Here is a 12,543-nt window from a genome sequence, read left to right as displayed (position 1 = left end):
GAACACACTTCTGCCATTTTATACTACATATTTACATGAAGTGATCTCCCAGCACTGACAATTATAAGATCAAGTATCAGTCAGGAATAACGGTTCACACCTGTAATTCCAGTACTCATGAGGCAGAGGTCAGATGACTGTTACAAAGCCAAAGTCAAATTAATATATAAAGCAAGTTCCAAGCAAACCAGGGTTACAGTAAGAAATGACTTAACAAAAAAAAAAAAAATTAAAATTACCAATCATCTGGAAATCTGAATATCATGCAGTATTAAAGAGTCTGCCAAGATTTAATTCATGCGCATGGGAGCTGGAGAAATGGTTCAGCAGTTAGGAACACTGGCAGCTCTTGCAGAGGGTCTGGGTTCAATTCTAGCACCCACATGGTGACTCACAACTCTTCAACTCCAGTTCCAGGTGATCTGATATCTTCATCTGGCTTCTTAGACACCAAGTACACACACACTGCACATAGACATACATCAGGCAAACACTACGCATAAATAAGCTAAATCTATAAAAACAAGCACAATTATCTCAATATATACATTTGCTTTCACCTTCAATAAATGGTAAAAGTTTTATATATTTATACACACACACACAAAGAATTGTTTGGGTTTTTTTTGGGGGGTGGGGGTTGTTTGTTCTGCAACAGGGTCTCATTATGTCCTGGAACTCTCAGTAGATCAGGCTGGCTTCCAGCTCAGAGCTCCACCTGCCTTTGCCTCCTAAAGCTGGAATTACAAGCATGTGAATTACAAGTGTGTGCTAAGACATGCTTGTGTCCAAAGAAATGTTTTAAAATAAATTTCTTTTGATTATTTTCATTAATGCTTGATTTATGTGCTAGCTAATTTTATGTCAACTTGGCACAAGCTAGAGCCATCTGAGAGGAGGAAATCCCAACTGAGAAAATGCCTCCACAAGATTAGGCTACAGGCCAGCCTTAGGCATTTTCTTAATTAGTAATTGATGTGGGAGAGCCCAGTCCACTATGAGTAGGGCCACCCTGGAGAGGTGGTCCTGGTTTTATAGGAAAACAGGCTGAGCACGAAAGCCAGTAAGCAACACTTCTCCATGGCCTAAGCATCAGCTCTGACTCCAGCCAGGTCCCTGCCCTTTTTGAGTTCCTGTCTTGACTTCCCCCAGTGGACTTCTGTGGAAATATAACAACTTGCTCTTGGTTATGGTGTTTCATCACAGCAATTGTAACCCTAATTAAGACAATTTGCATGCCTATTTTATATATGTGTACATATCTGGGGTCATATAAAAGTTTCTCAGGAGGAGCAAATTGGGAGGGGGGAAGTTAGGAGAAAGAGAAGGGGAGAAGAGGAGGACATGAGGGAGCAGAAAGATTGAGTCAGGGGAAGAATAGAGGAGAGCAAGAAAAAAAGATACCATAATAGAGGGAGCCATTATAGGTTTAAAGAGAAATCTAGCACTAGGGAATTTTCCACAGACCTACAAGGATGACCCCAACTAACAATCTAAGCAATAGTGGAGAGGCTTCAATTCCCTTCCCTGATTATGAGATTGATGACTATCTTATATGCCATCCTGGAGCCTTCATCCAGTGCTGATGGAAGCAGAAGCAGACACCCACAGCTAAACACTGAGCAGAACTCCTGGAATCCAGTTGTAGAGAGGGAGGAGTGATGAGCATAGGGGTCAAGACCAGGCTGGAGAAACCCACAGAAACAGTTGACCTGAACAAGAGGGAGCTCATGGACCCCAGACTGACAACTGGGAAACCAGCACAGGACTGACCCAGACTCCCTGAATTTGGGTCTCAGTTAAGAGGCCTGGACAGTCTATGGGATCTCTGACAATGGAACCAGGATGTATTCCTAGTACACAAACAGACTTCGGGAGCCCATTGCCCAAGGAGGGATACTCCCTTAGCCTAGAGACACTGGGGAGGGCCTAGGCCCTACCCCAAATGACTGGACAGATTATGATGATCCCTCATGGAAGGCCTCACCTTCCCTGAGAGATGGGATGGGGGGGGGGGGGGTCTGTGGGGGCAATGGAAGGATGGGAGGGAGAAGGAACTGGGATCGATATGTAAAATAAAAAAAAATATTAAATAAAAAAAAGAAAAAATCAAAAACAAAAAAAATATTTCTCAGGAGGTTATAAAATTTCAATGGGAAAAAGTTAAACTACTCTAATACACCAATAAATCACATGTGTGCCAGAAACTGTTATTTAGAATACAGGATGAAATAAGCCTGAAGGCTATTTCATTAATTTCCATGAGAAAGTACACTTAAGTATAATAAATCAGCACCAGTTAAATATCCAACAAAAAATAATACTTCAGAAATATTTTCATACATTCTTCCATTAGGCTCACATAAAAACCTCCTACAAGCTTCAAATTTTAAAAATGCACACTAGGTTCACCAGCAATCTTTGCCAGATGTGGCTCTCAACCTTCAAGGCTGATCTGTACAGCAAATACAGACCATAGCAAAAAGCCACAATCGGTCAAACTATGGAGAATTTGATCATAGGCTGCCCAGTTCTAGCAGATGTGTATCAATGATGAAACTAAGAAAACAAGAATGGCTTAGGCAGACATAATGGTGGCAAGCCTTTAAGTCCAGCACTCTGACAAGAGCATCCCTGGGAGTTCAGGGCCAGCAGGGACTATGTGCATTCCAGGCTAGGCAAGTTTACACAGTAAGACCATCTCAAAGGAAAGAAAGGAGAATTCTCGTTTTATGTGATGCATGCACAAGTAAATATACACACTAAGCAGCACAGCAAAATACTCCTTGGAATTCAACCTCCTGGAGCAGGGAAGGAATTTTAATTAATGTCTACTGCAAATCTTAAGAGAACATTTTTTGGTGGTATGTTTGTGCATGTGCATATGGAGGCCAGAGATCAATGCCAGTGTTTCTCCTCATTTGCACTTAAATATCTTTTTTGTAATTGTTGTTACATTTATTTATTGGGGGGGGTTGTTTTTAGAGACATGGTTTTTGTGTAACTCCAGCTGTCCTGGAGCTCAACTCTGTAGACCAACTGGCCTCAACTCAAGACATCTGCCTGCCCTGCCCCTGCCTCCCAAGTGCTAAGATAAAGGTATGTGTCACCACATCTAGCTTACATTTATCTAATATAGGAGTGGGGTGAAGATGAGAGTTCCAGTTGCCTGTGGAAGTCAGTTTGTGCTCTCCTTCTACCATATGGGTCATCAGGCTTGGTGACAAGCACCTTTACTCACTGAGCCATCTCACAGGTCCTCCACCTAAGTCAGGGTCTTTCAGTGCACCTGGAACTCCACCAGTTCTGCTGGGCACAGGGCTACTTCACCAGTGCTAGATTAGAGGTGCACTGGTTTGTTTTGTTCTGCTTTCTTAACGTGAGGCTGGAGATCTAAACTCAGGTCCTCATGAGTTGTTTCCCAAGCACTTTAGCAACTAGATTAGAGGTGCACTGGTTTGTTTTGTTCTGCTTTCTTAACGTGAGGCTGGAGATCTAAACTCAGGTCCTCATGAGTTGTTTCCCAAGCACTTTAGCAACTAAACCATCTCCCCAGCCTTCTTCCTTTCTTTTGTTTTATTTTTGAGATAGGTCAGGGTCTTAAAGATTCCAAATTGGCCTTGACCATATTATGCAACCAAAGGATGACCTTGAACTCCTTGTCCTCTTCCTGCCTTCACCTCCCTAGTACTGGAATTACAGATGTGGGCCAACATACCAGCTAAGGAAACACAATTTTAAATAAACTGAGAGTTGTTTCAACACACTATAGCAAGTATTTCAATGACAATGGCAAAGCAGTTCCTTATCATGTGAAGCCCAGGGTTCAATTACTAGCATGTGGGGGATGGGGAGGATATACTGTACATATTTCATTTTAAAAAGTAAGTAAACTACGCAAACTCAAAATTACAAATATACAAACTTCTATATTTAAAACCCAAAATGTTCTGTACTTAACAATTATAGTAATCATGAGTAGGCACTCATAGCTCATAGTCTACAGGCTGGAAATATCTCTAGCATCTTTAATAGCAGGGTACCAATATGTCCCTCAAAAGGATCTCCTCAAGTAAAGTCTTGTTTTAGTCAGAAGACTTGATGTCAGAGATCTTAAAAGTATCTTAGTTACTGCTGATATAGTCTGGATCTTGAATGTCCCAATGACTCTTGTGTTGTGAAGACCTAGTCCCCCACCATGACCCTATTAGGTGATGAAAACTTTAAGAGGTGGATGGCAGGAAGTTAGGTTAAATATAATCCCTTTAGGGTAACCTCTTCCTGCCTCTCTTTTATGATGTCCAACTATTATCGTCTTAGTTAGGTTTCTATTGCTGTGATAAACACTAAGACCAAAATGGATTTATTTGGCTTACAATTGCTCATCACAGTCCACCATAAAACGCCAGTCAGAGTGAGAATTCAAGGCAGGAACCTAGAGACAGAAACTGAAGCCAAGGCCATGGAAGAATAGCACTTACAGTCTTGTTCTCTATGGTTCACTCAGCTTATTTTTCTATACAAGAGAGCACCACCAGCCAAGGGGCGGCACTGCCCACACTGGAGCGAGCCCTCTCATACTAATCGTTAATCAGGAAAATATACCACAGGCTTGCCAAGCAAAATGATGAGGGCACTTTCTCGACTGAAGTTTCTTTTCCTGGACGACCCTAGCTTGTGTTAACAAAAAGATAATCAGCACAGCCGTGAAGACAACAGACTTTTTGAACTATGTGCTCTCACAATGATGCTACCAGTCCTAAAGCAACAGTCAAGAGACTATAAATTATAAACTGAAATTCTGTACTGTGAGCTCAAGTAAACCTTTCCTCCTCTTAAACTGATTATCTCAGGTGTTTTTGCCACAGCAACAGGAAACAATCACATCTGCCAAGTACTTACTTTATCACTGATCAAACTAATGAAATGCATAGATCCTACTTCCTCCCAATACAAAAAAAATTCTTATTAGTATTTATTCTTCTCATTACACTTTAACATTTTTTTATACTAGAACACAACCCTATCCCCTTAAATCACCACAATCCCTGGTTTGGGTTTCTAATGAATTCCCATGTTGTTTCTCCTATTGTTACATTCTTAGTCTAGTACAACACTAATATGCCATACCAACAGAACAACAGGAAGAGACAGGAACATTTATATCAGAACCCAGGGGTTGTAAGAAGTTTTGTTTTTTAAAAAAAGAAAGAAAACAATACTTAATTAATCTCTAAGCAGCAGCTCCTTTCCTTGATATGACCTTGCATTAATAGCTTTCTTGTTTAGAATAGACATAACAATTCACAACCCACCAGAGATCGGTTAGTACTTTTACGCTGAGTACATTCCCAGCCCCCACACCTTTCTGGTAAATTGACAGTAACTGTGTGTTACTACAATGAAACATCAGAGTATTTTTCTACCTGAAATCCCTAGTGTTTGAATGTTCCACAGTCACTCCCTTGGAACACAAATTACCTGAACATTCAATCATCTTAAATAACTTAAAATACACCCAATACAGCATCTGGCACATTCAGACAGCTTCCATTCAGAAGTCTGAGTGCCATCCTAGAGAATATAATAGAACCCATTACCAAAGTGGGGTAGGGATGTAGAAAGCAGGTACATCAAATCACTAGGACCAAGTAAGAAGGGATGCTAAACTGTGACAAAGGAATACTCTCAAACATTTTGATAAGCAGAGGATGGCTTTAAAACCCAAAGCTATTCATGATACCTATACTCAAACATTCAACCACTACCATTGACTAATATAATCTCAAGACATATACTATACAATATAGCATCCATAACAGAGAGGGTCAAGTATCTTGTCAGTGATACTTTTGTGATCATCTGAAACAATCTCAGTCAGTAATCAGGCTCCTGTCCCTAAAAAGAGAGGGAGAGGGAGTGTGAATAAAAGAAACACCTACCTTTTATTTCTCTCAGAAAAATACTGGACCTAGTCCAGGCAGTGGTAATAAATACCTTTGATTCCAGCACTTGGGAGGCAGAGGCAGGTGGACCTCTAAGTTCAAGGCCAGCCTGGTCTACAGAGAGAGTTCCAGGACAGCCAAAGTTACACAGAGAAACCCTGTTTTTTTTTTGGGGGGGGGAGAAAAATACTGGCCCTTATCTTACTTCATTTCCCTGTCTTTGAGAGACCCTGCCAAACCCCATTTCCTCTCATTCCCCCCAGGGTTCCAGTCTGAACTTCTACCTAGTGCTTGCCACCAACTACCAACCTGATCTGCTTGGCACACACTCTGCCACACATATCCCACATGCTGACTGTGTAGGCACATATGAACCTCCATCTAGATTTCCCAAACTTACCAGCTGCCCCCTACCTCACCTAGAAAGACTTCATGACTGACTACTATTTACTTGTGTCAAGTCTATATATTAGATATTAATTTTACAGAATTAAAGGTGTTCAAACTTTAAAAAGTTTTAATAATTTCATCATGAGTGCAACATATTCTAATTAAGGAACAGACTTCGATTGCTGTGATTCATCTTTGAAAGGAAACTCTTCTATGCTCTGAAACTGCTTGGTAAATCACAAGATATCTATACTTATCTGTACAAATGAGTATAATTATTTACAAAGTAAAAGAAAAAAAACACTATAGAAGTACATTTATCATCTAAACCAACTGTAAATTTCTATTAAAAACAACTTCAGCCAAACAAGGTGGCACCTGTAATCCCAACAATCAAAATGGTGAGGCCGGATGTTCACTGTGAGTTCAATGCAAGCCTGATCTACACAGTAACTTCTATGCCAGCCAGTGTACAGAGTGGAAACCTGGTCTCAAAAAATAAGTTGTGATTAGTGTGCTTTATACACATACAAAATACTTTCAAAACAAATTTTATTCTTTTGCAGAAATTTGTATTTAATTTTGATGCTGTAAAATAGTATCAATCATCTGTCCCACAGAGGATGGATCCATCTGGCTGACTTGAAGGAGGTAAAGTGCATGCTTGCTGCTACCACAAAACCTTCAAGTTTTTGGAAAAACATAAAGTATCTATCTGTACTTCACACAATCATGAATTTCTGGAACAGTCTTACTATGCCCATAAGCTCCCCTGGAATTCATGATCACCTCCTACACCTACTCCCAAGTAGGTGAGAAAACAGGTGCCTATCACCATAACCCTGAAATTATGAGTGTGTAAGATAAGGCATCTGCCTGTCTGTACACAGAGGCTGGAGAGATAGCTCAGCTGTTAAGAGCACTTGCTCTGCAATCCTGAGGCCCGAAGTTCAGATCCTTGCACACATGTAACTAACTGGGGCCACCACAAGCACCCATAACTCCCAAGGAGGCAGAGGCAGGAGGATTGCCGAGGCTTACAGTCTTTAATGGGAGCCAGGGAATCACGATCCCCAGGGTTCAGAGCAACACTTTGCCTCAGGGGAACTGGTAAAGTGGTTGAAAAAGCACTGAGCACCCTCCTGTGGAACCCACATATGCACCCGGACACATGTTCTCGTTCTCTCTCTCTCTCTCTCTCTCTCTCTCTCTCTCTCTCTCTCTCTCTCTCACACACACACACACACACACACACACACAAACACCCTACATTTTCTATCTGACAATAAAAGGTTCAATTATTTCCATGAGCATAAATGTTATCATTTCAGCAAGATACAACAGTAAAACAAAGTTTAAAATAAAAAATTGTTATTTAAAATTAAGAGAAACATGTTTTAAGTATCTGCTTACCTTTTCAAAGATATATATATATATATAGCCACTGACTTGTCTTATTTCACTCCAAAATGCATATCTGTATTTTTGAGGGCAAAAAAAGTATTGGTGGCTAGGAAGTTGACTCAGCAGTTAAAAGCACTGACTGCTCTGAAGTCCTGAGTTCAATTCCCAGCACCCACATAGCGGCTCACAACCATCTATAACTACAGTGCCATGGGATCTGATGCCCTCTTCTGTCCTGCAGATGCAAGTGCACACAAAACACCCAAATGCATAAAATACATAAATATTTTTTAAAAGGTACTGCCTTTCGTAATTGCCTAAAACCCTTTCTTCTAATGCCTTCACATGGGTACCTTAAAAAGTGACAGGCATTTCCTCTACAGTTAATGTAGAAACTAAAAACATTAACACAAAACTTCAGTGTCTCTAGTAGTAGAAATCTTTAAGTTTTTCTCAAACAAATGAACATTTCAAATGAATAATTGTTTCTCACAGTATAAGCAATATTGGAAAACAATTTTGTGCCAGTTGTTGGTGGCACTTGCTTTTTGTCCCATAACTCTGGAGGCAGAGGTAGGTGGATCTCTATGAGCTTGAGGTCATCCTCATCTACAGAGAGGGTTCCAGGACAGGCTCCAAAATAATACAGAGAAACCCTGCCTCAAAAAAAAAAAAAAAAAAAAAAAAAAAAAAAAAGTAAAAGAAAAAGAAAATAAAGAAAGACAACAGACAGACAGACAATTTTGGGGGCTGGAGAGATAGCTCAGGGGTTAAGAGCAATGAATGCTCTTCCAGAGGACCGAAATTCAATTCCCAGCACCCACATGGCAGCTCACAACTGTCTGTAATTCCAAGATCTAACCCCCTCACACAGATACACATGCAGGCAAAACACCAGTGTACACAAAATATGAATAAATAAATTATAAAAAAAAAGAAAAATAATTTTTGTTAAATTATACAGAATTCAATTTCTGTGTTAACACAAAGTCATCTTACTGGCTCTTGAAAGGCCATACTCTGTCTGCATTCACTTATGGGCTAGTGAACTGCAGAGATCTTTGAACACACAAGGCAGCTCCTGCAATATCCCAGGCCTCATTAGCTCATTCATTCTCCTTTAGCCTGTACTTGGCCCTTCTCACAGATCAAGAGACTGAAGCACAGACAGGCTAATTCACTTCCTAAGTTGCAAAGCTTGTAAGTAAAATCTCAGGAAGTCCCTGTCCAGAGCCCTTTTTTCCCTTTTTTAGACAGTTTCAAGGAGTCCAGCAAGACCTTGAATAAGCTGTGCAAACAAAGTTGGCCTTGAATTCTTTACTCCTGCTTCTACTTTCAAAGTAGCACAGGTCTAGGCTTCAGAAACTCTCTTAATTAGTGGTGTATCCTTCAAGTACAGGAACCATCACCTTGTAAGTATCCAAGTTCTCAAAACAAGTGTAAGACTTACTTTTATTTTGCAACAACCTAGATAAAACATTTGAGTATTTTGGGCTACATTGTGTGTGTGTGTGTGTGTGTGTGTGTGTGTGTGTGTTTGCTCAAGTGTGTAAAAATGTCATGGGGGGGGTGCCCTCAGAAACCAGAAGAGGTTATCAGATCCCTTGTAGATTAGAACCAATTGTAAGCCACCGAATATGAATGTTAAGAACCAAATTAGAGCCTTCTGAGAAAGCAGAGAGATCTCTTAGGAGCTGCCATGTGTTATAAGAACTACAGCCAACCAACTGGCTGGGTGTGACAGCTAGAGCCTATAATCACTAAAAATTCAAAGCCTAGACCACTGGGTGAGGAGGTGAGTTCTTGTCTTAAAGATGCAAGAAAAAGAACAATGGCAGGTAACAAACCGAACAAGTTATCTATTAGAGGAATTCAGAGGATTTTACAACTAACAAATCAAGTACACATTCATCTGCAAATGTTTCACAAATATTAAATGGAAAAACAATGACAAACATCCAAAATAACAGACATTGAAAGCACATACTGACAGTATGCTAAACATTTAACTTTCACCTAAGTAGACCAAAGCAAGTCACAAAGAAAAAGCCTGTGAACAATTGCTACAGGTATTACAATATAAGATACTTCTCATTTATTTTTCCTAAGAAAAGACTTTAGCTAGGGGTAACCCCAGCACTTGAGAGGCAGGTGGATCTCTGTGAATTCAAAGCTAGCCTGGTCTACAAAGTGAGTTCCAGGGTAGCCAGAACTACATTGTAAGAGCCTGTCCTGAGGAAAGAAAAAAAAAAAAAAAAAACTACTTATATTCAAAGCATGAGCCCACTGATTTCCCCTATAACGAATCACAACTTTAGATGACTTTCACGCTTTTAAAAAATACAAATGAGAAAGAGGAAGGTAAAAGCTAACACTAATCAGTTTCAAGCCCATTCTATAACAAGCAGGAGAACCCGTACTTAAAATAACTGCAAAGAGCAAAGGAGTAAGTCTGTTGTTGTTCAGCACTGAGCCCAAAAGTCTATGGTCAAAAAGGTCACAGCAAGTCAAAGTCACAAAATGGTGACTGTAGATCATCAAAAGATGTCTAATTACATTCTGCATCCTGACTTAAGGCAGATAAGAATTGTATACTTACTTTCAGCTTTTTATCCCAATCAGTTAAGCTAGCTTTTGATGCTTAAATAAGCCTGCAATTACCCCGTAAACTCAACTAATCAAGTGGAAAGGAATCCATTTGAAAGTCCCTAACAGCAAATGCTTGGCTCCTGGGCGGAGGAGTACTTGGTATATAAAAGGTACACAGGGCAGAAGGGCAGCCAGCCGAGGGAGCATAAAATTAGAAACGCGAAGAAAACATAATAGGCAGTGTCTGTAAACACTAGCTATATTCGCGTCCCACAAAACAAAGTGTGGGCACAGGGCGCCACATCAGCAGTCCTCCAGTTTGTGTCGTGCTCCTGAACCATCCGTTAGTTTCATGAATTATTAATTTCAGTAATGGTTGAGGCAGCACCAGGTCTCAAGGGAGAAGTGAGAACGTCTTTCTGATTTGCACCACAAAACCAAATTCGGGTTTTACAACTTACTGAGCACACTCTTCCTGCCTTATGGCGGCCCAGATTTGATTTTTAAAAAGAAAAAAAAAAAGGCTTTAATGGTTTAAAAAGAAAAACTATTACTTTTAATTTGTAAAGTTTAGGGAGGTAGTGCCTAGCCCAGACGCAACTTTGTTATCCAAAAAAAAAAAAAAAAAAAAAAAAAAAAAAAACTGTTACACGACTTCATTCACAAAACTCCTTTTCGAAGACCCACTAAGTCCAAAAGAAAACCCCGAGGAACGCACAGAAAACCACCTTGTACTTTTTTTCTCCCCTCCAAGAAGGAAGTGTCGCTGCAAACAGGAAACTAACTGCTCCTCCAAGAGCTTCGCCTGGGAATCCTCGAATGCCGAGCCCCCAAGCCAGCCCTGGGGAGGAAACTCGAGGTGCTGCTGTTAAATGCCAACACACCTGAGCAGGGGAGGCTGCCGGGAAAACGGCTTCCCAGGCGAAGCCACGGCAGGGGGAAGGGGGAAGGCGAGCCTGGGCGCCAATCAGTGCCAACCGGGCCAACTGCAAAAGGGAGCCTTGAGGGTTTTCGGTGCTTCCCGTCATCCACGACAGAATAAAACTAAAAAAAGCCTGTGCGTGCGTGATGGATGTGGGGGTGTGAGAGCTTTCTCTCTTCCCTCCTTCACAAGCCAGCCTCGCAGGGAGCGGAGCGGCCAGCGCCACTTGGTCAACTTCGCGATCGCCCTCCCTCCCATCGAAGCCGGAGGCTCCCGGAGGGCGCGGGGCGGCCGGGCACGGGTTCGAGCCCCGCTGTGCCCGCAGAGGACGACCCGATCCGACCCGACCCGCGTGCGATTCCCCCGAGGCCGGCGCGACCAATGCTTACCCATGCTGCGGCTCTGGCGGCGGAGAGCGCGGCCCCGCGCGCGGCCTCTCCCGTGCACCGGCTCAGGCGCGCCAGGGAGGCGCCTCCATCCGCCCGCGGCGCGCTCCGCCGCTCCTCACGCCCGGCCTCCGCCGCGGCCCCGGCGGGCGGGAGCGAGCGGCGCCCGCGCGTGCGCACGGTGCGCACTGGCTCGGCGGCGGCGGCGGCGGCGGCGGGTCGCTTCCGCTCGCCTGAGAGCTGCGGGGCACCGTGCGGCCGGAGCCCTCGCCGACGGCCCGGCCCGCGCCCACTGCCTCGGAGGCCGAGCGCGCCTCGCTCGAAAGCGGGGAGGAACCCACGCGCCCGCCGGGAGGGAGGACAGTCGGGCCCCCGGCTGGGGCGAAATCTCGCGAGAGCGGCCTGGGCCTCCCGGCCACGCCCCCTGCGGCCCCCGCGCGCCACCCGGGCTCCCGCAGCTGGTGCCAGGTGCGGTGACGTCACGGCGGGGGCGCGCGCCACCCTCTGCCCTCCAGGTGTGGCGGGCGCTCGGGCTCCCCGCGGCGCGCGACAGCTGGCGCCGGGGCCCCACTTGGTGGTCTGCGGAGACGTAGCTGGCGGCCGGGAGACCCGGGAGGGGCGAACTAGGGGAGCGAGCGAGCGCTTTGATTTCGAAGTTCAGGGCAGGCCCTGCAAATGCGGGGACCCCACAGTCCCCCTGCAAAGTTCCCTGCGGGCCAGAGGCAGTCGCTCTTCTTTGGGGTAGGGGAGGCACGAAATGAATTTTCATAGGAATACATTACTGCATTGCTTGAGTCTCTTTTTTTGACCAAAGACGACTTCCTACCCCATCTTTTGAAATAGAAAATAGTCTAAATTAGGCATCGTGGTTTGAAACGTTGCCAGACGGTGTGTTTGGTTTGGTTTT

The 12,543-nt window shown here is 43.4% G+C and overlaps 1 protein-coding gene across 1 annotated transcript in view; it reads right to left on the bottom strand.

Moving 5' to 3' along the window:
• Positions 1-11,800, bottom strand: part of Cd2ap (CD2 associated protein) — a 64,087-nt gene extending 52,287 nt beyond the window's left edge. Inside the window, exon 1 of the mRNA XM_051204346.1 lies at positions 11,640-11,800. Coding sequence (XP_051060303.1) covers positions 11,640-11,643 — 4 coding nt within the window. The 5' untranslated portion in view covers positions 11,644-11,800. The remainder of the gene's footprint in view (positions 1-11,639) is intronic.
• Between the last annotated feature and the right edge of the window lie 743 nt (positions 11,801-12,543).

This window comes from Phodopus roborovskii, unplaced genomic scaffold, assembly GCF_943737965.1.
Source record: "Phodopus roborovskii unplaced genomic scaffold, PHOROB, whole genome shotgun sequence".
NCBI classification, from domain to species: domain Eukaryota; kingdom Metazoa; phylum Chordata; class Mammalia; order Rodentia; family Cricetidae; genus Phodopus; species Phodopus roborovskii.
The sequence above is the reverse complement of the archived record's forward strand: the minus strand, read 5'-3'. Positions and strand labels throughout refer to the sequence as shown.